Here is a 20660-nt window from a genome sequence, read left to right as displayed (position 1 = left end):
GAGAACCCAGTGCCACAAGTGTACTAGGCAAGCTCTCTACCACTGAGTCACAACCCCAGTCTCAGCTAAGTATATGTTTTTGGTAAAAAAATCTTGTAAGAATAAATACATTTAAAGTTGTGCACATTTCTTGCAAAATATATGACATTCTCAGATTCCCTCAAGGATTCCTCTTGTGAGTACAATTACCTTAGATTACTCCCAGAATTATTGATCTGATCTTCAAAGTTCTGGTCATCCCAGGTCTTTCCTAAAATGCCAAACCAAAACATTATAAATATTTAGGAGATAGAAAGGCGTTTCCAAATTTATGGAGCATTTTATGCTACAATAATTCACCAATTGATTGTCTTTTCATGTTCTACATGAATGACCAAAATAAACACGACTTCTATATGTGATTAAATAACTACACAACATTATTACCTAGAGAAGCCAGGTTTCTGAGGACTTCCAGCATCACATCTCTGTAAAGGTTCTTCTGGGAAGCATCCAGCAAAGCCCACTCCTCCTGGGTGAAGTTCACAGCCACATCCTCAAAGGTCGCTGAGATCTAAAATATCCCACAAATGTGTAGTGGAGGCCAGGAGAGATTGACAGTGTGAGAAATCTATACTCAACATGTGTGATGTTCACATGATTCCCTGGCCTCTTGATTAATTCCACGATTTTGTCCATGAAACCTTTAGTGTACTTAAGTCCTCACAGCCACTCCAACACTAGAATTGGGTCCCACACCAGGTAAACAGAGAGTGTTGTATACCCTTCCTTTGGTGAAATCACTTTTCGTGAGTTCACAGGAAGTAAGAGGGGCTCTCGGGTCACCCTTAACTTATTTGTTGATTGCATCTCTATCACCATCCTACCAACATCCTGTGCAGTAGAGAGCTAATATGAGCATTCTCCATATTATTTACCCTTAGAAAAGAAAGCTGAGTAGGAAATTGCTGGAATCACAAAACTTAGCCTTTGAGACAGATCCTGCCAACCACAGTGGCTCACTGGGCCTCCATACTTAATATAGACAACATGGTATTTACTGATCTCCTGTTTCCTTCTGAAAGTCAATTGTTCCATCCTTAAAGAAGTGCCTAGAATCAGCCCCAAACCACACCCTCAGAGTATGGAGTCACTAAAGAGTTTCCCTCATAGACAACAGTTAGACAATCTTCCACACCGGTTGACACAATATGATCACTGGGGACTGAGCTCAACTTGGATGATTACACTGAGGACAACAAGAAGTTTGCAGGAGCTTTACTCCAGAACAAATTTACCCATTAGTAATTCTACCACGCGGCCTGCGCAGTGGTTTCATTAATGAGGTTCTAGGCATAAAGTTAGTTAGAAGAGATCGAAATAAAAACACAAGACTCAATTACCTTATTTCTATTGCTAGGTCCAAGACGGTTCCCCTCTGGTTCCCTCCTCCAACCGCCCAGCAGGGCAGCAGGGATTACTCAGGGCTAGCAGGAGAGAGAGAGCGAGCACGCTGGGGATCAGCCTTTTATTGGGGAACAAGAGATTCAGGGGAGAATTCCATCCAATGAAGGTTGAGGGGGGGGTGCACTCCAAGGTCAGGGTCAGAGATTGGGTCCCGGGGTCAGTGGTCAGGCACACCCCCACACAGATGGGCTCTCTCATCAGAAAAGGGTCGGGAAAACTTCGACTTTGCCAAAGTGCCTCAGGCCCTTAACGGGAGTCACCAGATCACGTGTTAGAATGGCTTCCCACAAGTAATCAAGCACATTGATTAATAAACACAACAATATAATAATTTCTTGTGGTTAATATCAAAGCAGAATGGGGTGTATGGAAAGATGGCATGTGTCTTAGAAAAAACTCAATGACCCCAAGATGTCACCTTATCCAAACAACAGCCTTACAAAATGATATAGGTCTGAAAAACAGTTTTCTTAACAGACAGCAGAAAATCCTTTTCCAAACCTTGTGGCAACCATGAATGTCCAATGATTGTCAAACTCTTCTCAACAGCAGATGTCCCACTCAGATCATGTACACACACATGTGTGTGGGACACATGTGGTGACACACACCACCCTTCTGCTCAAGGACACTTTGATCAAGATAGGCCACATGTACAATGGTGGTCTGTTATAAAAGAGATTCCTCCTTCCTGTAGCACAGCTGGTGCAAGGAAACCTCAGGCACAAGCACTTCCTGGGTGTGTGAAAGCAGCAGGTTTGCAGCCCAGAATCCTGAGCTATCCCACACTGACTGCTTGTGAAACAGGCCACTCCATGTGTGTTTCTAAGCAGGCCATGATTTCTGCACAGTGTGGAACAGCCCACAGGACCACCTACCAGAACACGACCCTGCCACTCACAAAGAACCATGCTCAAGGACTTAAGAGACATGACATTTGAAGCAGGACAGTATCAACAGAGGCTAGTAGGAGCCCAAGAGAAAGCCTTTAGTGGGCTGTTCTTCAAGGCATGGAAAAATTATGGGTGACAGCAGGTGTCTTGGGGACAGAACACAATGATGGTCCAGGCAAATGAGAATCTACATGGCAAGTACTTCCTCCCTCTATTCTGCAGACAAATGCAGTTTATTGTACATTTAACTGTGAAAGACTAAAACCCATTTCAGAAATTTAAAAGAAATATATTTTTATTTACTTACTTATGTGTGACAAATTAAAAAACAAATAAATAAACAAAAACACAGTGTGGATCAAATCCAGGGGAGCAGAAGCACACAGTCACACTCCTGACACATTTGATGTTTTGAGACAGGGTGTTGTATGTTGCTCAGGGCCTCCTAAGTTGCAGAGACTAGCTTATAAACTTACGATCCTCCTGCCCCAGCCTCCCCAGCAGCTAGGATTATAGGCACTCACCACTGTGTCTAGGAAAAATTTACTTTTATAGAAAAATAAGCTAAACAATTTTCTAAAAATGATAAGCACAAAAGAAAAAAGATCAAACTAGACACCAACATGACACAACTCAGAGTCTGGGACCCTCAGAGTACTACCACAACACAGACCAGAACAGAGCCCAGAAAGAGACTCCCACAAATATAGTCAACGGACATTGCAAGAAGGAAAATCATTTACATCCAACGTGATGATGGCTCCAGAGAGAGGGAGTGTTCCACACACAAGCAGAACCATTAGAACAAGAACATCATCATGTGTGAAAGCCCCAGGAGGTTCTCCACAGCTCCATGAAGCAGTCTTGGAGAACAGTGGAGAGCAGCAAGCAGGGTGTGACCTTCACTCACCCTTCAGAAAGCCCCTCTCTGGTGCAGGACAGGGGTGTGACCTCCCAGTATGAGACCCTAGTCACTGGCTACAGACTGCACACAGCAGATCTTTCCCAACTTTCTTTAATTTCTACTAAATTTATCACAGAACTAACAATGTTAACATCTTAAAGAAATTTTAAAAAGCTTCTCACTGTTCTAAGTCAGAAGAAATCACTGTGAAAAAGTAGGTGGAATTCCTTAAAAAGAGTTAACTAAACCCACAGCCTGCATATAGGAATAGTAGCAAATTATTGTTTTCCCACTCAAACACCACCTGAAGTCTAGAGAAGAAAGCCGAGGGAGAATTTCTTTTGAAAATCAGGTTTCAAAAATACCCAGGTTCAAAAGGCTCAGGCAGGAGGATTGCTAGTTCAATGCCAGCCTCAGCAACTCAGGGAGCAATTAAGCAATTGAGCAAAACCCTGTCTCAAAATTGAAAACAAAATTTAAATAGAGGGCGCAGGGGATTTGGCTCATTGTTTAAAAACACTTGGCTTCACTCCACTTTATTGTGCCCCAAAATAAGAATACCTAGGTGTACAGAGGAAGTAAGGAAGCCCACACAGGCCAGGAGAAACCCTTTCAGAGAAGATCAAGAGCTGCATTCATTGCAAGCTCAGCACTGGTGTCTCTCCAGGCTGGGTGGGCAGAGCGCAGGAGCAGAGAATCTGAAGCAGCACCAGTCTGTGTTAAAGCAGAGGCCCCAGCACAGCTCCCTGGAGGAGCCAGAGCACTGAGCTCTTGCTGTTGCCACTGCTCTCTCCTTGCTTCTGGTGAAGCAGCAAATGAGGGCAAGGACACCGAGATCTGGCAGCAACAGTTTAGTAGTGGCAGCAGAGCCCAGAGGAACAACTCCCAAAGCCTGAGCCTGAGCACATCAGGGCCTTTACTTTTAAGCATAAGAAACTTTTGAGAACACTGAGGCAGGGAGTTGGTGCCATCTATTTGATATCCCTTACATGCTTGTCCCTGCCTAGGGACTCAGCTCTTAGAGATCAGGGCCTTTGGTGGCACTCAACCTAAGGAGGGGCTGCTCTGTCCCTGCTACTCTGTGGGCTGCTTCTGCTGCTTGGTTCTCTCCTTATAGGGACCTGTCTGCTGCCAGCCTGCAGGGTGAAAGGTCAGAGAGCAGAGCTGCTGGGTGGCAGCTTGCAAATCCACAGCCTGGCAGCTCCCAAACGGCTGAAGCGTCCTTCTGTCCCACCACACTGGCTCTCAGGGGAGTCTAGAAATGGACTGAACACAAGCCAATTCACCACACACCGCAGACAAAGCAGTTTTGTGGAGAGCTACTCTGAATGACTCACGCCTTCCAGTCCTGAAGCAAGAGATTCTGACCATTCACTCACTACATTTTATGGTGACTTGGGCATTGTCCCAGCTCAGGAAGTTGAAGGCATGTCTTCAGGTGTAAGTGTGTCACCCACAGGGTTTGGCTACACTCACCTATTCTTCTGTAATCTTACCCCTTTGCCCTGTTTGGGATAGAATATTCCATGGAAACACCCTTTGTGTGTCCCCTTCTCTTGCTCTGCCTTTGGGTGTGGCCTTCCTAGATGTCAGTCAACCTGCTGACACAGACATTAGGAAGCTAGACTCAGCCCCTTGAAACCTGACCCCTTGCCTCATTGGAATGGCTTCTCCTCAATAAAAACGTTCAGCACTTTCTCTCTCTCTCTCTGTTGTGCTCTCTCTTTCTGCAGACACTTAAGGTCAGAGGAGCCATCACAGGACCCAAAGAAAAAGATATCTGTGTCTCTTGTGTGAATATTTCATGCAGCCAGTTCACCTGGAGTGACGCTGAGTGTTTTAGTGTGAGGAATGTGACAATTGGTGGCCCATATGACCACCTCAGAGGATTTTTATGAATTTAGTGCATTTGGAATTTCTCTCCAGAAGTTAACTGTGCTTCGGATTGCAGAGTATTGTGGGCTGAATTGTAGAAAGTAAGTGGATTAGAAGAAAAATCTGTGAGATTAAACTTTTAAATATTTGAGAATATTCTGTCTTTAGAGAAAAAATATTTTTATAATTCTAGACTCTAAATAAATGTAAAGTGTTATTAAGATGATTAGTGGGATATGTGAAGTTCAGTCCTCTCCCATGGGAAAAGTGCTTTTGTGCACTTTTTGGGACTGTTTTTGTGAATCTTTATGTTTTGAAACATTAGGTGAAAACATTTTGGGGGGTTTATGTACTAGAAGTCTGTGCTGGGACAGTGAGAAAAAGGGAAGACAATTTTTGTGCTAAGCGTTGATACAAAGATTCTCTACCTTTAGAGAAGTGAATTTTGTATTTTTATTGTTTTGTGAATACTCAGAAGGTTTATACTGAGCCTCTGCTACACTCTTGTCCTATGGATCAGAGAGACTGTAACTGAGCCTAGGCACTGCTCCCTGTGGAGTCTGTAACTAGAGCCACCAACAGTGCTTTGAACCCTTAAGCAACCTGGCCTGGGTGCAGAATGCCTTAAAATCTGAGAGTAACACTGGTGTCTGTGGTTAAAACTCACTTTTAAAGGACCCGCGCACTCCCAGGGAAAGTACAAAAGACAGGAGGACACTGTGAAGGGATCATACAGGAAAACATCCATGAACTGCAAGAGTGTGAACAGCGTGCAGGTCTCCAGATGAGGCTTCATAGGAACAAACCAAATGCAAGGCAACCCGCTGGGAAGCTCAGGGAGCCTCTGCCCTGAACAATGGGCAGCAGGATCCTTGCTGTTTCCATCACCATGGTAACCGCCCAAAGCCTGGCTGGCCAAGTGGACTTCCTGGCCCCGCCCCGCATTTCTAAGGCTTCTTATTGGTCCTTCCACTGTCACTCAGACAAGACTTCTGGTCCTGCCTCCCAGCCACTAACCTTCCTTCCTGCTTCACACAGATTTGATCCTGAAACTACAGAGCCTGCACTTTTAAGAATCCCCACTTGTAAATGCTAAGGAAAGACATCTTTTTCAGGAAAAAATCTAATTCCACAGGTTACTGTGTAGCAGCCCAAGTTTAAGTTATTTTTGAGTTCCACAACCTGACTTTTCTCTATGGTTGTAACTAAATAATGTTCTATTGATAAGAGATATCAAACATATGCCTCTTATACTTTGCTTTTCATTTCAAAGGTTATGGGAATGCATTTGCTTGTTGCAGGAACAAAAGCCGGCAATGTTCCTGTGATAATCAAGAAATCCTTATTCTCATTCCTATGTATTGTCAAAAAGAATAAAATATACATAAGGATCTTATTTCAGCTACATCGTGTGAATCACAGTTAAGAATGCACTCTTAGTTAAAAATAGATTGAAATGGATCCAAAATATCTTAAGAACCACGTGGTTACATAAAGTTAATACAACTACAAGTTATGCTCTTTGAATAACCTATAGTTGTTGATCCATAAAATAATTAACATGTCAAATTGTTTAATATATATTTATCTAATTGTTTTTCTTCAACAGAAAACACATAATTTATATATTTCTTATACATGCATTTACCTGATGCTCTGACTTTTAGTTACAGATATTTGAGATGAATGTATTTTACTATAAATTTACTTTCAAAACATAATCAAGTAATCTCAAATTACTGCACAAACTTTTAGAATAAACAGATATGACTTTGTCTATAAGAATATCCAAGGGCTTTAACTGTATTTTCATTCAGACATTTCTTATGAAAGTGCAATAATTTGCTTAGACTCTACGGTTTTCAGAAATTGTTCCAAAGTATAACTAGGAAAAACTCGTAAAAGAAAAAGATGCTTCAACAGAGAAAAAGCACACATAGGAGGTCCTCAGAAAAGAAAGGAATCATCTTTGGTGAAACAGGTCTTTATATTCTAGATTTTAATGATAAAAGTAGTTGTCTAAATAGAAAGATTTTTACATGGTTATCTAGACAGATGTCATAGAAAGTTAAAAAATTGAGAAGAACATTTATATGTACTGGATTGACCATAAAAATTTAACTGATTAATTCTAGGATATTTCAGGGTATTTCCCTAATTTTACTCTGCTGATATGAGCTAAAACATTTGCCCATATTTTGACAAGATAAAGACCTATTAAAATGTTAAGTTTATTTTTGTTAAAGGAGGTCTTTATTGCCTAATGATTTTTTACTGTTTCAGGTAAGGATTAATTTTGTTGAATAAATTCACATCCTTGACTAAACACTAAATATATTAAACTGCTGACTTAGATTCCAATTTTGACAATTCTCCTTGGAGGACTAAAATTCACTGACTCAAATCCTCTGCTAATTCCTATATATTACTTTTGTTGGATAATTGTGAGATTTGGGAGAACATTTTTTTATTTTTAAAGAGAGAGGGAGAGAGAGAGAGGAAGAATTTTAATATTTATTTTTTAGTTTTTGGTGGAAACAACATCTTTGTTGGTATGTGGTGCTGAGGATTGAACCCCCGCCGCACGCATGCCAGGCGAGCGCGCTACCGCTTGAGCCACATCCCCAGCCCCGGGAGAACATTTTGTTAAGATTGATGTTCTTCAAATTAAAGTCACACATTGGTTCTGAGCAATAAAAGTTGCAAAATTGGTTGAAAATTCATTGAGCACTACCGCTTGAGCCACATCCCCATTCCTGACAGGATAATATTCTAAAATACAGAGATATTTGGAGACCTTCTCTCAAAGAGATTGAGAGTTCTTTTTAAGTTGTTAGGATGGATCAACTAGTCTATATTGGGAAATTGCAATAATGCATAAAAGATAATTCTTTCCTAGCGTTGAAATACTTGTACTTTACCTATATCCTAAACTGGCAGTGCTATGGCTTACGCCAAGCCTTGACTCAGTTTTATTAAATAAAGACAAGGGGGGACAGGAGCTCCAAGGCCAAGCTGTCTGGAACCCCCCAAAGCTCCTCAGGACCCAAGGGCCAGGAGGGACCCCACCTCAGCAGGGAAGGACGTGGACTTGCTCTCTGTCATAGAGATGGTGGCCCTGGTAGTACAGAGCTGGCCCTGCAGAGCAGCCCCGCCCCACCACCCCAGCGCCTGTGGTCTTTGTGTCTGCTGAGCAAGGTGGACCACCTAAGGGGTTGGGGTGTAAGGAGGTCTAGCGGTGGGGACTGCAGTCGTGTGGCTGAAGCAGTAGGCCATGTTGAGGCCCGGTGGACCACACTCCCACCGAGGACCTCTGCCAGGAGAATCGCCAGGGCCAGGTCCTGGTGAGGGAGGCACTGCCTTCCTGTCTCCAATGGCAGGGAGCCCCGCGGGCCTTGCAGCCTACCCAGTGGAGGCGGGGCCTGGCTGGTTGTGCCTTCCCTGGCCACCCAGGTCCCTGGGGCTGGAATCAAGGACAAGCTCACCTGTGACTTACACCAGCTCATCAGCCCCTCCAGGGTGCCCTTCCCAGCACCACGGAGCTCCTGCTGCCTAGGGCAGATGACGCCAGCGGGGCTGAGACCCCAACCCTCCAGGCCTGAGGACAGTCCCGCCCCACCCCACCCCCTGCCCGGGACTGTGGAGCTTGGATGTGGGGGTGACGGGTGTGGCCGACGAGTGCGTCTTCTTTGGTAAGGACAGTGCCAAGAATGTAAGAGAAGAGGCAGTGCCTGACTGTCCCCAGGAGCCACCCCTCCCGGCCAGCTCCCTTCCTCCAGTCTCAGGGGCCAGATGGGCCACCCCCAGCTGATGTGCCAACCACGTCGCCAGGCCCAGATGATGCTGAGGGCACCGCTGAGCTGATGGTGAGACAGCAGGCGCCTTGCAGGGGGCTGGGTGGGGGCGGCACTGGCAGGGAGGAGGGGAGGGGAGGAGCCCTTCACGCCCACCCCTCCCCCATCCCCTGGGAGCCAGGGACCAGGACTGGGCCACCAGCCCACATCCCAGTCCAGGCAGTGTGGATCACCCGCCAGAACTGAGACCAGGCTCAGGGTGACCCAGAACTCCCAGTGACCCCTGTTGGTTTTCCACTCCTCAGACCCAGGTCGCAGGCCTCAGCTGGGGTGGTTTCCCCACCATCTCCCTTTCCTCTGCATCCAGCCCCACCCCCTCCTGCCACTCTCTGCCCCCAGGACCCACCAGCAGGGAGCTGAGGGCAGCGAATTTGGGTACCACCTAGGGCTCCCCATGCTGGCCCCTTCTGCGCCTTCTCTCAGCTCTTGTCTCTGGAGCTGTGTTCTTTCTTTTCTTTGGGAGTTGGGGACCACCAGGTCACAAGGTGGATCTGGCACTTCATCATAGCAGCCTGCCATCTCTATGTTTTCCTCATGAAAGAAAGAAAACTCAGTGTTTTCTCCTTCATCTCAAGCTACCAGTGTGTTCCCTTCCCCTACAGGGGAAGAGAAAAAAAACTGGAATTATGGAAACTCTCCTTCTCCCATTACTTAAGCTGTGCTCCATTTTTAATATACTTTACAGTGTGGACTGGAAAGTCCACCCATAACTAGATTAATTCTCCTCACTGCCATGGTCAGCTATGCCCACATGTTGATCCTGTGGTAAACAGGCTGACTGGGAATATCTTCTGGAAACAGACAGCATGTAAGAAACCTAAAGCAGCCAATCATGCTGGTCCTTAGAGATTAAGACTATATTCACCTAACTGAACAATTGTCAGAAAGGTTAATAGATTTTTTTTTTCTGTATAGACCAGTTATTCTTTAAAATATCCACCAATGCATCCTTGCCCTGATCATTCTACAATAGAAACTGGCACCTTTACTAAGTATTCTTCCTGGGTATTTCTAAGTATTATGCAAATGTCTGGTCAGTACAACACAAGAGGTCTAGAAATAGTGGGTACGTTTTAGGCTGGTCTCCTAGAATGGACAAGAACAATTACAGGAGGATTCTGGCACCTGGAGGTTGATTGGTAATACCCTAACCCTCAGTGAGATGGCACCCAAAAGGATGTTTGGATGTTTGTCTTCTGCCTTCAGAATATTTACACCATTGACTGACCTAATAGACTCCTTAAATGTGAGAGTTAAGAGAAAGGATGATGAATATCCTGTAGCCTGTATCAATGCAACTCACCTTATGGCATCCTAGTTATTGCCGGCTGGTATTTCAGAGCTGCACTCTGCTGAAGTTAATGTTGGGGTCGGAAACAGGTGCATGCCAATAAACCAGACCTAGGCCAGCTCCGGTCTCATGATCTTTGAAGGGACTACTTTAAATATTATACCTTGCTTCTGTGATACAATCTTTATGGCTCTGTTTCAAACTTACAACATGTGGATTTTCTTAATGTTTGACTTAAATTACTTCCAAGATCTTTCATAGTCAGATAAATGCTGATGCAAAACTTAGAACTGAGTTAAAATGCTCTAAAAAGCCACTGTAATAAATACTGTGACTGAGCCCTCTGCTCCACGGAAAGGCTGAAACACCCCGCCAAATGAACATGTCCATGTTACCATTGCCAAGTGCAAGGCTTCCCAATAAATCAAGAAAAGATGAAGAGTCTTCTGATGAGTCATCCTGACTTGTTTACAGACTCTAACATTTCCCCATTTCGTTTAATTTAAATAACGACCATAGTGGTTTTTACACAAACACCATAAACAATCTGCTACAAGCAGAAGAGGAGGATACAAAATGCCACAATGCCAAGCCAATTGATGGCTCCATGCAAGAAGCCCTTGGAAAAATTATACCAGCAATGACACTGTTTGTAAAGATACCGAGTTACAATTTGTTGTAAATTACAGTTTGTTGTTTCAGTCCAGGTAAAGCAGTGTCTCAATAGATTAACTCACAGTCCAGGTAAATTACAGTCCAGGTAAGTTCTGCAGGCAGCTAGCTTAAATCACAGTCCAGGTCAGTTCTGCAGACAGCTAGCCTAAGCTATAGCAGCAGAAACAGCAACAGCTCCGAAGTCTCGTCTGGTTTTTAGCCGAAGTCTCGTGTGGTTTTCAGCAACATTGGAAATTCTTCCACCTTGGTCTTTACTGGCATTGGGAGGAAGGCAGGAATTCTGGATGGCTAAAGAAAATCCTGTAGCATTCTACTAAGAAAACAACCTTCTGAACAATTTAGTACATTATCCCAAGGTTTTTTACATTTGAAATAAGCCTTAATAGTGCTCATTACTCTTTAGCTTCCAGGTGTGGGAGAACCATTATAGTTACTGACATTGGAAATGATCAAACTTCAGGGACACCAGGTCTTCTGCCAGCTGTAGCAGCCCCAGATGGCCCTGGGGAGAGTCCGGGTCTCAAAGTGCTTCCAGGCACAGGGAGCAAGAGCCTGCGAGACTGTGCCTCTGGGTCAGGTTTAGATTTGGGCTGGCAGCAGTAGAAGAGCCGGCGGCCACTGCTTGAAAAGTCCTCCCTGCGCCATGGCCCGCTTGTGCATGTGGCAGTCTACGCACTGATTCACGCACCCTCTGGTAATGAAAGGTATTCAGTAATAGCCTTTTGCTGCAACTGTTTTCCTGATAATCCTTCCTCCTCTGAACTTTCTTTTTTCTGACTAGAGTTCCTGCGCTTCCATCAACACATGCCCTAACTATTCTTGGTTCCACTGGGGTGCCTCTTTCCCTTATCAATTTACTTCTCACCCCTTCCATATTTTCATCACAAAAACAATACAATACACCAAGACAAAACAAGACACAAACATACTGTATCAATCTTCTCCATTTTCTCAAAATGGCCATTTTTCCTCTCGCCCTATCTGCTTAGGGAAGAGCTGATTGCTCCCATCCTATCTATGGACTGGCAGCTTTTTTCGTTACTTACCCCCGAGTGTCCCGAGGCTCCCCCTAACGGGCCACGATCTGCCGCAGCCCGGCTGGCTTGGCAAAATATCCCGGGTGTGACGAACAACTTAGGTTGATACAGCAGGAGTAGGAGCCATTTATTGTAGGACAGGAGCGGTATTTACACATTCCACACAGCTCATCTTAATTAGCATAAACTAGATACAGCAGTCAACCAATAAGGAATCTCCACACTTAATGACTCCCAGGAGTTACTTCACAAACCACTCTCTCTGGCACTTCGCCAGGCGCCATCCAGACTTGTTTACAAACTCTAACAATGAGTGTTTGGCAGAATAATAATATTAATAACCTGGATCTTCCAAGTTGGTTATGTCCCTGAAATAGTACGTTTTCTACTAACGCCTTTTGTGTTTCAAGAGTAGATCATGATGACCTCGGACCAAGAATCCAGTGATGGAAAAAATAATTTCCCAATTGCCTTCAAATATTAAGGAAGAGGAAATATGTGGGGAGCCACTCTTAATGACCCCCCACCTTCCAGTCCTGAAGCAAGAGGCTCTGACAGATCACGACATTTCATGGTCACTTGGGCACTGTCCCAGCTCAGGAAGTCAAAGGCATGTCTTCAGATGTAGGTGTCACCCCTGAGGCTGAGCTACACTCACCTGTTCTTCTGTAATCCTACCCCTTTGCCCTGTTTGGGACAGAATGGCCCATGGAAACTCCCTTTGTGTGTCCCCTGCTCTTGCTGTGCCTTTGGGTGTGGCCTTCCTAGAAGTCAGTCAACCTGCTGACACAGACATCAGGAAGCTAGACTCAGCCCCCCGAAACCTGACCCCCTGCCTCATTGGAATGGTTCTTCCTCAATGAAAGGGTTCAGCAAGTTCTCTCTCTCTCTCTCTCCAGACCCTTAAGTTCAGTGGAGCCATCACAGAACTCCAAGAAAAAGGTACCTGTGTCTCTTGTGTGAATATTTCACGCAGCCCAGGTCCCCTGGAGTGACCCTGAGTGTTTTAGTGTGAGGAATGCGACTCAGCAAATGCATGAAGCCTTCCCAAAAGGAACAGCACCATAGGAGAAAAGGGGAGAACACATTTTTATTCACTTTTCAACAACAAAATATACAAAGAATGCTCAACACCAAACAACACATGAGATTGACCAACCCTGAGAAAGATCAGGCTCCCAAATGCCTAGGTTAAATTTTCTCTTCTCCTTTTGTACCAGAATTTGAACACAGAGGTGCTTAACCACTGAGCCACACTCCCAGCCCTTTTTAATTTTATTTATTCATTTTTGTTTTGTGATAGGATCTCTATAATTTATTCAGGGCTCTCTAAGATACTGAGGCTGTCTTTGTACTTCGAGTCCTCCTGCCTCCGCCTTCCTGGCCACTGGAGTTATAGGCCTGTGCCCTCCCTAGGCTAAACTTTCAATTAACTGTCTGAGAGTTTTAATAAGCATGCACCTGAAACAAAGTCAAAACACATCAGGCAGAGACATACAGAACTGCCCAGGACAACAAATTCACACTGCCATTGGGAGACATCAGCCAAACTCTGTCAGGACAGACATGGGGACAGAGAAGCAGACAGGAGGGCTTCATTGGCCTTCACTCAAAGCTAAAGCACACCGAGTTCTCAGGGTCACAGCAACACCCCCCAGGAAAGGCACATTCTGAGCCCTAAACTACACCCATGAGAGTGTGCAACACCAGTGAAAGCCCATGTATGCTCAAAGAGCATGGGAGTTAAAGCAGAAATCAGATCAGAAGCAGCTGGAAAGCCTCCAGGCAAAGGGAGGTGAAGCACAGGACTCAACAGATCAGGAGAAAGAGGTGAGAGAAAAGGTGACCATTTTAAAGGAAATGAAATGCAAAAGTCCACCATAGGAAATCTGTACAGAACAGCACAGGGGATGCCTCATCGGTATATCTAAGGCATCCAAAGCACCTTTCAGAAAAGAAGAGCTAAAGCAACCATTGAAACTTGCACTTCAGGAGACCAGAGAAAGAAGGGCAAGGTAAACCTAAATCAAGCACAGGAAGGTAACAGAGAGGGTGTTGATGAAACCACAATCAGGAAATCCGCAGTCTGCAAAATCAAGCCCTTCATGAACATCAGCATCACTGATAAACTGACATAAGGCCCAAAATACAAAGGACAGAGACTGAGCTTGTGGCTCAGTGCAAGAATGCTTCCCTAGCATGTGATAAACCCAGCCTAATTCTCTCTTAAGATTGGGAGCCATCTTGCCACAAAGGCATGAAAAGCTAATTTCAGCTTTGCTATAAATCACTGCAAACTCAAAACTACTTGGATGGCCTGCCCATGCCTTGAACTCACCCATGCCGGGCTCTCTGACCAGATAGCAGCCCTCTCTGAAACTTTAGTGATGCCTCATCAATCTTGGCCTTCCCTGGCCAAATAACGACGCTCTCTGAGGCTCTAATGACCTTCATAAATTCTGGAGCTTTCTTGCAGTCCAGCTTTATAGCCCAGAAAGTCACCAAAGAGGAGTTTGAGAAATTACAGATGACAAAACTCTGAGGAGCATAACACAAGGCTAGTTTACAGTTTTGCTGGCCTCCACATCAGAATTTATGAAGGTCATTAGAGCCTCAGAGAGGGTCATTTTCTGGCCAGGGAAGGCCAAGATTTATGAGGTGTCACTAAAATTTCAGAGAGGGCTGCTATCTGCCCAGAGAGCCAGGCATGGGTGAGTTCAAGGCACGGGCAGGCATTCCAAGCAAGATCAGAATTTGCAGTAATTTATAGTAAAGCCGAAATCTGCTTCTCATGTCTTTGTGACGTGATGGCTCCCAATTTTAAAGAGGGAATCAGACTGTGTTTATCAACAATCTCCTACAACTTACACACAAGGAGAAATACACAAAACAGGCTCAATAACTAATTACCGCCCCACCCCCCCCACACACACAAAAGGCTCTGACATGTCAAACAGGCTTCCAGGAGACAGTGAAACCTGCCACCAACTTTCTACTGTTTTTTTCCAGAACACAGAAGCTGAGTTAAAACCTCCTAATTCTTTCTGAGCTCTACGTTACCAAATTATCAAAATTAGATAGATAAAGAAAAGTATTATATAGAAAAGGAAAGTATGAATGACTCTCATGATTATGAATGCAAAGTTCCTCAAACATTACTGTATTGAGTCCAAAAATAAATTTAAAAAATTATACACCACAGCCAAGAGGGAATTATTACAGCTCCTCGAGGCTGATTTAAAATTGGAAAACCAATTAACATTACCCATCACAACAAAAAGCTAAATAATAACTATTGATTATATAAAAAGTTAAAGAGAAAAATCAAGAATAATGAAAAACACTCAAGCTCAGAAAAACACCATGTCTTTATAGAGCGACAGCATGATCTTTTACTCTATGTGGAATCCCCCAAAGAACAATAAAAAGCAACTCCGTGATGTCAGTGCTGTCATGTTTATAAACAGGGCAATTATTATCCTGTTGACAGCAGCAAGGTGGACATGGAGGCCATGCCTCTGATCCCTGGCACTCAGGGGGCCGAGGCAGGATGATCCCAGCTTGGAGGCCAGCCTGGGCAATTTATCAAGACTCTGTCTCCAAACAAAACCATTAAAAGGATCAGGAATGTAGCTCAATGGTAGAGCAGCCCTGAATCCAACACCCAGCAACAAAACCATAAAGAAAAACAAACACACACCACTTTTACAGCACCAATGAAAGAGAAATACTGATACATAAATCTGATAAAAATCTGTATGACAAAAACTGCTAACTTCCAATGAGACTAACAAAGAAGGGGAAAACACATGGAGATATTTTATGTTTACACATGGGAAATCTCAGTGCTATCATCAATTCTTACCAACTTCAGTTATGGATTCAATATAATCCTAATCAAAATTCTTTTAAGTTATTTCTTCAGTAATAAAAGATCCAGAACAACCAACATGGTAATGAACACTCAATTCACAGGATGAACACTACCTGAGGCTAAGAACTACTAAAAATCTACACTCATCAAGACACAGTGGTATTTGACACAGTATAAATCTATTCCATTGATCTGACAAAGGAGCAAAGGAAAATCGATGGAAAATACACTCTCTTGGAAAATACTGTCAAAACACTTGGACATTAATGTACAAAAAAGGAAGCATTCTCACTTCACAAATGTCACAGAATCAGCTCCCAGTGGAGCCTCAGTGTTAAAGTAAGACACAGAGCTGGGACTGCAGCTCTAGCACAGCACCTGCCTGGCACTTATCAGGCCCTGGGTTCACTTTCCAAAACCAAAAAATTGCCTATATATCATAGTACTAAATGCAAACTTCAGAACTTCACTAAAATGACACAGAAGTACTTACAGAGAAATCTGGGCTGGCATGACAGCTTCATATGCAACATCAGACACATGATCTGTGAGAGAAAAACTTGTAAATAGAACTTGATCAAAATGAAGTTTGTGTTTTTCAAAGGATACACTTGAGAGAATGAGAAGACATGCTGGAGAACTGGACAAAATGTTTTCACGACACATAGTGACACTGGGTTGGTATTCAACATGCAGGAAGAACACTCAGTAAGAAAGCAAGCAATGTGGAAGTGAACAAAAGATCTGCAAAGACACTCATCCAAGAAACAGAGACAGTTAATACATGTGTGAGAAGATGTTCATCAGGACATACTTAAGAAACTTCCAATTAAACAATTAGGTGCCACCAGATACCCACTGGAGTGGTCAAATGCCAAACAATGACAGCCCCAAAAGACAGTGAAAACATGAATCAGCAAGAACCCTTCCCTTGCTCATGTGAATGGAGAGAAGAACACTCTCTCTGGAAGACAGTCACGCTCTTACAAAATAAACATGGTGCACTCTACCATTAATTCACCACACTCCCAGGTGTCTATGCAAATAAGGTGAAAATTATGCACAGAAAACTTCTCAGCAGTGACTACAGCAGCCATATCCAGAACTGCCCAAAGCTAGAAGCAAGGAAGACGCACCTTTCAATGCTGAATGGGCAAGCTGCAGTTTAACCAACCAAACAACATCACCCAGAAAGTGAGCTCTGCAGCCTGCAAAGATACAGCACCCTTAAAGGCAGACTGGAAAGTGAGAGAAGCCAGTCTGAAAGGCCAAGTGCAGTAAGATTCCAAGTCAAGAACATCCCAGAAGACTAAACATTACAGATGCACTAGTAGAACTGATGGGTGCCAGGAACTTAGGGAGCAGAGAGGCAGGAAGGGCTGGGGAGGAGGGATGAACAGGTGGAAGACAGGATTCCCAGAGCAGTGAAACTCTTCTGCATGACATTATTATGTACAGTACATGACACACACAATCACACCAGACAGAGGAGGAACCCTAAGATAAAGGATGGATTTCAGCTGATGATAAGGTGTTGTGAGAAACTGATGTGACTCCATTTTTAAAAATAAATAAATAACAGCAGCTTCTACCTCAAGGCCTGTCCTAGGGAAGGGGGCTGAACCACAGAGCACTCCCTAGCAAACCTCCAATCAGCATGAGACAGGGAAAATACCTGGGATGCCAGATGACCCCCAGTAGTTTATTGTGGTGGTTGATAACATTTTGGGAAACCATGTAGTTTAGCATGTATACCCCTCGTGGCCTAAACCAATCAGTTAAAATGAATCCCCCTCTTGCACTAACCAATCACCCCTACCCCAATTTTTCCCACCACTGAATGTGCTAATTAATGTTAAGAGTTGTTGTTTGACTTTCCCGCAGTGTGGGATGATTTATTGTGTGATGTTGTGACGCATAGAGTATCCCCCACAAACCTACAAAATCTCACTGGACAAAGGACGGGGACTCACTCCCTGGGACTGCTGAGTCAGAAACAGTTGTGAGTCCAGGCTCGAGCTTGCAATAAAGACTCTTGTGTGATTGCATCAGATTAAGCTCCTGGAGGTCTATTGGGATTCCATGAATCTGGCATAACAGTTGCTTCATCCACTCTCTTAATAAAATGTAGGACACTGGTTCAGTAACTAACAAGCATCCAAAATCAATGCAAGATGTTAAAAACAGTGTGCAGAAAGGGTGTTTAATACTATATGTAATGGCTCATTTCAATTGTCAACCCCATTGGATTAAGAGGTATTTGTGATTAAGAGGCCTCTAGGTGTGTCCATGAGGGTGCGTCTACAAATGATTGACATGTGGAACAGCGAATCAACCTGGAGAACCTCCTTAAGCTAGGCAGCACCATCCAATAGGTCAGTGTCTTGGGTGGAACAAAAGTTGGAAGAAGAAGGAAGCAGCAGCAGAGCAAGCTCCTTTCTTCTCACTGGGTTCTTGATGGCTGCTGCAGTGGCCTGAGGATATCAGAGTCTGCCTTCTCCACTCTCCCAAAGTGGACTCTGCCAGTGATTCTCCAGGGAGTTTCCAGAACCTTTGGTCTGGACTAGGGCAGCACCACTGATCCCTCTTGTTCTGAGGCTTCAGCCTCTTGGACTCTGCAGCTACTACTTCTCAAGCTCTCCAGCTGCAGACAGCCACTGTGGACATCCAGCTTCAGGCCAAGTAGGCCAATCTAATAAGTCCCCTTTTATAATCACACTCCCTGTTGATACTGTTCCTCTAGAGAACACTCACTAATAAATAATGTAAGCCTGAAATTGCTCTGAAAAACAAAGTTTATCTAATAAAGAAATGAATAAACTACCAAGCCATGGAGTTTTACAAATATATACATAAGAAACAATATTATATGCTAAATACCTTTTTCATAACAATGCAAAGATAAAGCAAAGAAGAAGAGTCATAATTACAAATTTCAAATCTATGGACAAAAGGAAGGAATATGATTTTCAATATTATTTCCATCTGGAAAGAAATTGGATGATAAGTCTTCAAAAGTCCTTCCAACTGCTGGTGTGGTGGTGTGCACCTGTAATTTCAGCCACTAGGGAGGTCCAGGCATGAAACTGGCAAGTTGGAGGCTCTCTCAGCAATTTAGCAAGACACTCAGAAATTTTGTGAGACTTGGTCTTCATAAACTATAAATGGGGGGACTGGGATTGTAGCTGAGTGGCAGAGCATTTGTTCGCATGTATGAGGCACTGGGTGTAATCCTTAGCATCACACAAAAATTAACAAAATGAAGGTATTCTGTCCATCTACAACTATACAAAATAAAAATAAAAAAGTACATAATAAATACGAAGGGCTGAGGATGTGCTCAGTGGTCAAGTGCCTGTAGGTTTATTCCCCAGTTAAACACCTGCCCACCTCCAAAATGCTGCTCATACATTGAAATTCATTTTTGAAGGACAACATAAGAATGAGTAAGTCCCTGGCTTCAATCCTAGCACTCAATACATCAGCAAATAAGTAAACAACAGTCTACAATACTAATTATCTCAGGCTGGAGAGTAGCTCAGGAGTAAAGAACTTGGTAGCCCTCAGTTCAATCCACAGCAGTACACACACACACATTAAAAAATCACAAAGAAAAACTAAAAATATATGTAATGAGTGATAAAAAAATTATAATACAAAAGATACACAATCAGAGGCAACAAAATCAATGGAAAGACAACACACTTTCTTACAAAGGAGACTGAACTTTCCCATGATCCACACTCTTTTAAAACAAAAAGAGCATTTCAGAAAATTATGTGAAAGTCAGGGCATGGATAATAGTACACTGTATCTAAGACCAGTGAAAATATTGTACAGGATAGTGAGAGCAGAGAGAGCATTTATGCTACTCCCAAGTTTCATAAGCTAAAAGGCCAGCTCCCAAATGGGTAGCCCTAAGAGGAGGCACTTAGGAGGAAACAGGAATCAGGTAACATGGTGGGAATGCTCATTTACTATTTGATAAATTATTCACTGATTAAATGATCACAGTTGGGTATTTCAGATATCGCCAAAGTTGTCCTTAAAATTTGCAATGAAGATGGGTGTGATGGTGCACATCTGTAACCCCAGCTGTTCAGGGGTCAGAGGCCTGAGGCAATGTAGCAAGACCTTGACTAAAAAGGAAGAATCTAAAAGGGGCCAGGGATGTTGCTCAGTGGTTAGGCACCTATGGATTCCATTCCTGATACCAAAAAAGCACACAGTTAGCATGAACCTGCAGAGTCCAGACAACAACAACCACAAACTGTTATCCCCTGTCAAATTCATGACCGTGTAAAGGAGAGAAACTAGTTTTTATGAAATTCATTCATAAATTTATCCACAACTGTTTTTGTAAAATGGATTCATTTTCAGCAGCAAAATGGAAGACAGAGTTTCTCCGTATGTTAAGTGGCATTCCGGAATCTAGGACATGGATTTCAATTGGAAATCATTGAAAAGACAAGATTGACTCTCAAATTTTCTATACATACTCAGGGGTAGCAAAAGGTAAATTAGGTGGGTTTTATTTGTTTGTTTGTTTGTTTGGTACCAGAGATTGAAGTCAGAGGAACTTTACCACATCCTGAGCCATTTTTATATTTTATTCGAGACGCAGTCTCACCAGGTTGCATAAGGCCTGGCTAAGTCGCTAAGGCTATCTTCAAGTTTGCAATCCTCCTGTCTCAGCCTCTGGAACAGCAAGGACCACAGGTGAGCACCACTGTACCTGGCTGTAAATTAGAATTTTTCACAATGGAAATGTAACTAGACATTAAAATCCACTTTTTTTTTGCCTATTTAAT

At 43.5% G+C, this 20660-nt stretch overlaps 2 protein-coding genes across 9 annotated transcripts in view; both read right to left on the bottom strand.

The window, feature by feature from the left end:
* The window catches only part of LOC101957558 (uncharacterized), a 37974-nt gene that overhangs the window by 14166 nt on the left and 3148 nt on the right, over positions 1-20660 (bottom strand). For 2 of the 4 annotated variants that reach the window (XR_013432015.1, XM_013362990.4), the window contains exons 2-3: positions 427-553; positions 190-250 (exon numbers count right to left, since the gene is read on the bottom strand). Coding sequence is in view for 2 of the 4 variants with exons in the window: in XM_013362990.4 (XP_013218444.3) it covers positions 190-250; positions 427-553 (188 nt within the window). In the remaining 2 variants the exon portion in view is untranslated. Of the gene's footprint in view, positions 1-189; positions 251-426; positions 554-1382; positions 1467-20660 lie in introns of all 4 variants that reach the window. The other 2 variants (XM_078035303.1, XM_078035304.1) reach the window with 2 other exon arrangements.
* Positions 10708-20660, bottom strand: part of LOC144371957 (uncharacterized) — a 58724-nt gene continuing 48771 nt past the window's right edge. For 2 of the 5 annotated variants that reach the window (XR_013432016.1, XR_013432021.1), the window contains one exon: positions 10708-20588. The gene's annotated coding sequence lies outside the window, so the exon portion shown is untranslated. The remainder of the gene's footprint in view (positions 20589-20660) is intronic. The other 3 variants (XR_013432017.1, XR_013432018.1, XR_013432020.1) reach the window with 3 other exon arrangements.

This window comes from Ictidomys tridecemlineatus, chromosome Y (assembly GCF_052094955.1).
Source record: "Ictidomys tridecemlineatus isolate mIctTri1 chromosome Y, mIctTri1.hap1, whole genome shotgun sequence".
Taxonomy (NCBI): Eukaryota; Metazoa; Chordata; class Mammalia; order Rodentia; family Sciuridae; genus Ictidomys; species Ictidomys tridecemlineatus.
Note: the sequence above shows the minus strand (reverse complement) of the source record. Positions and strands in the feature narration are given on the sequence as shown.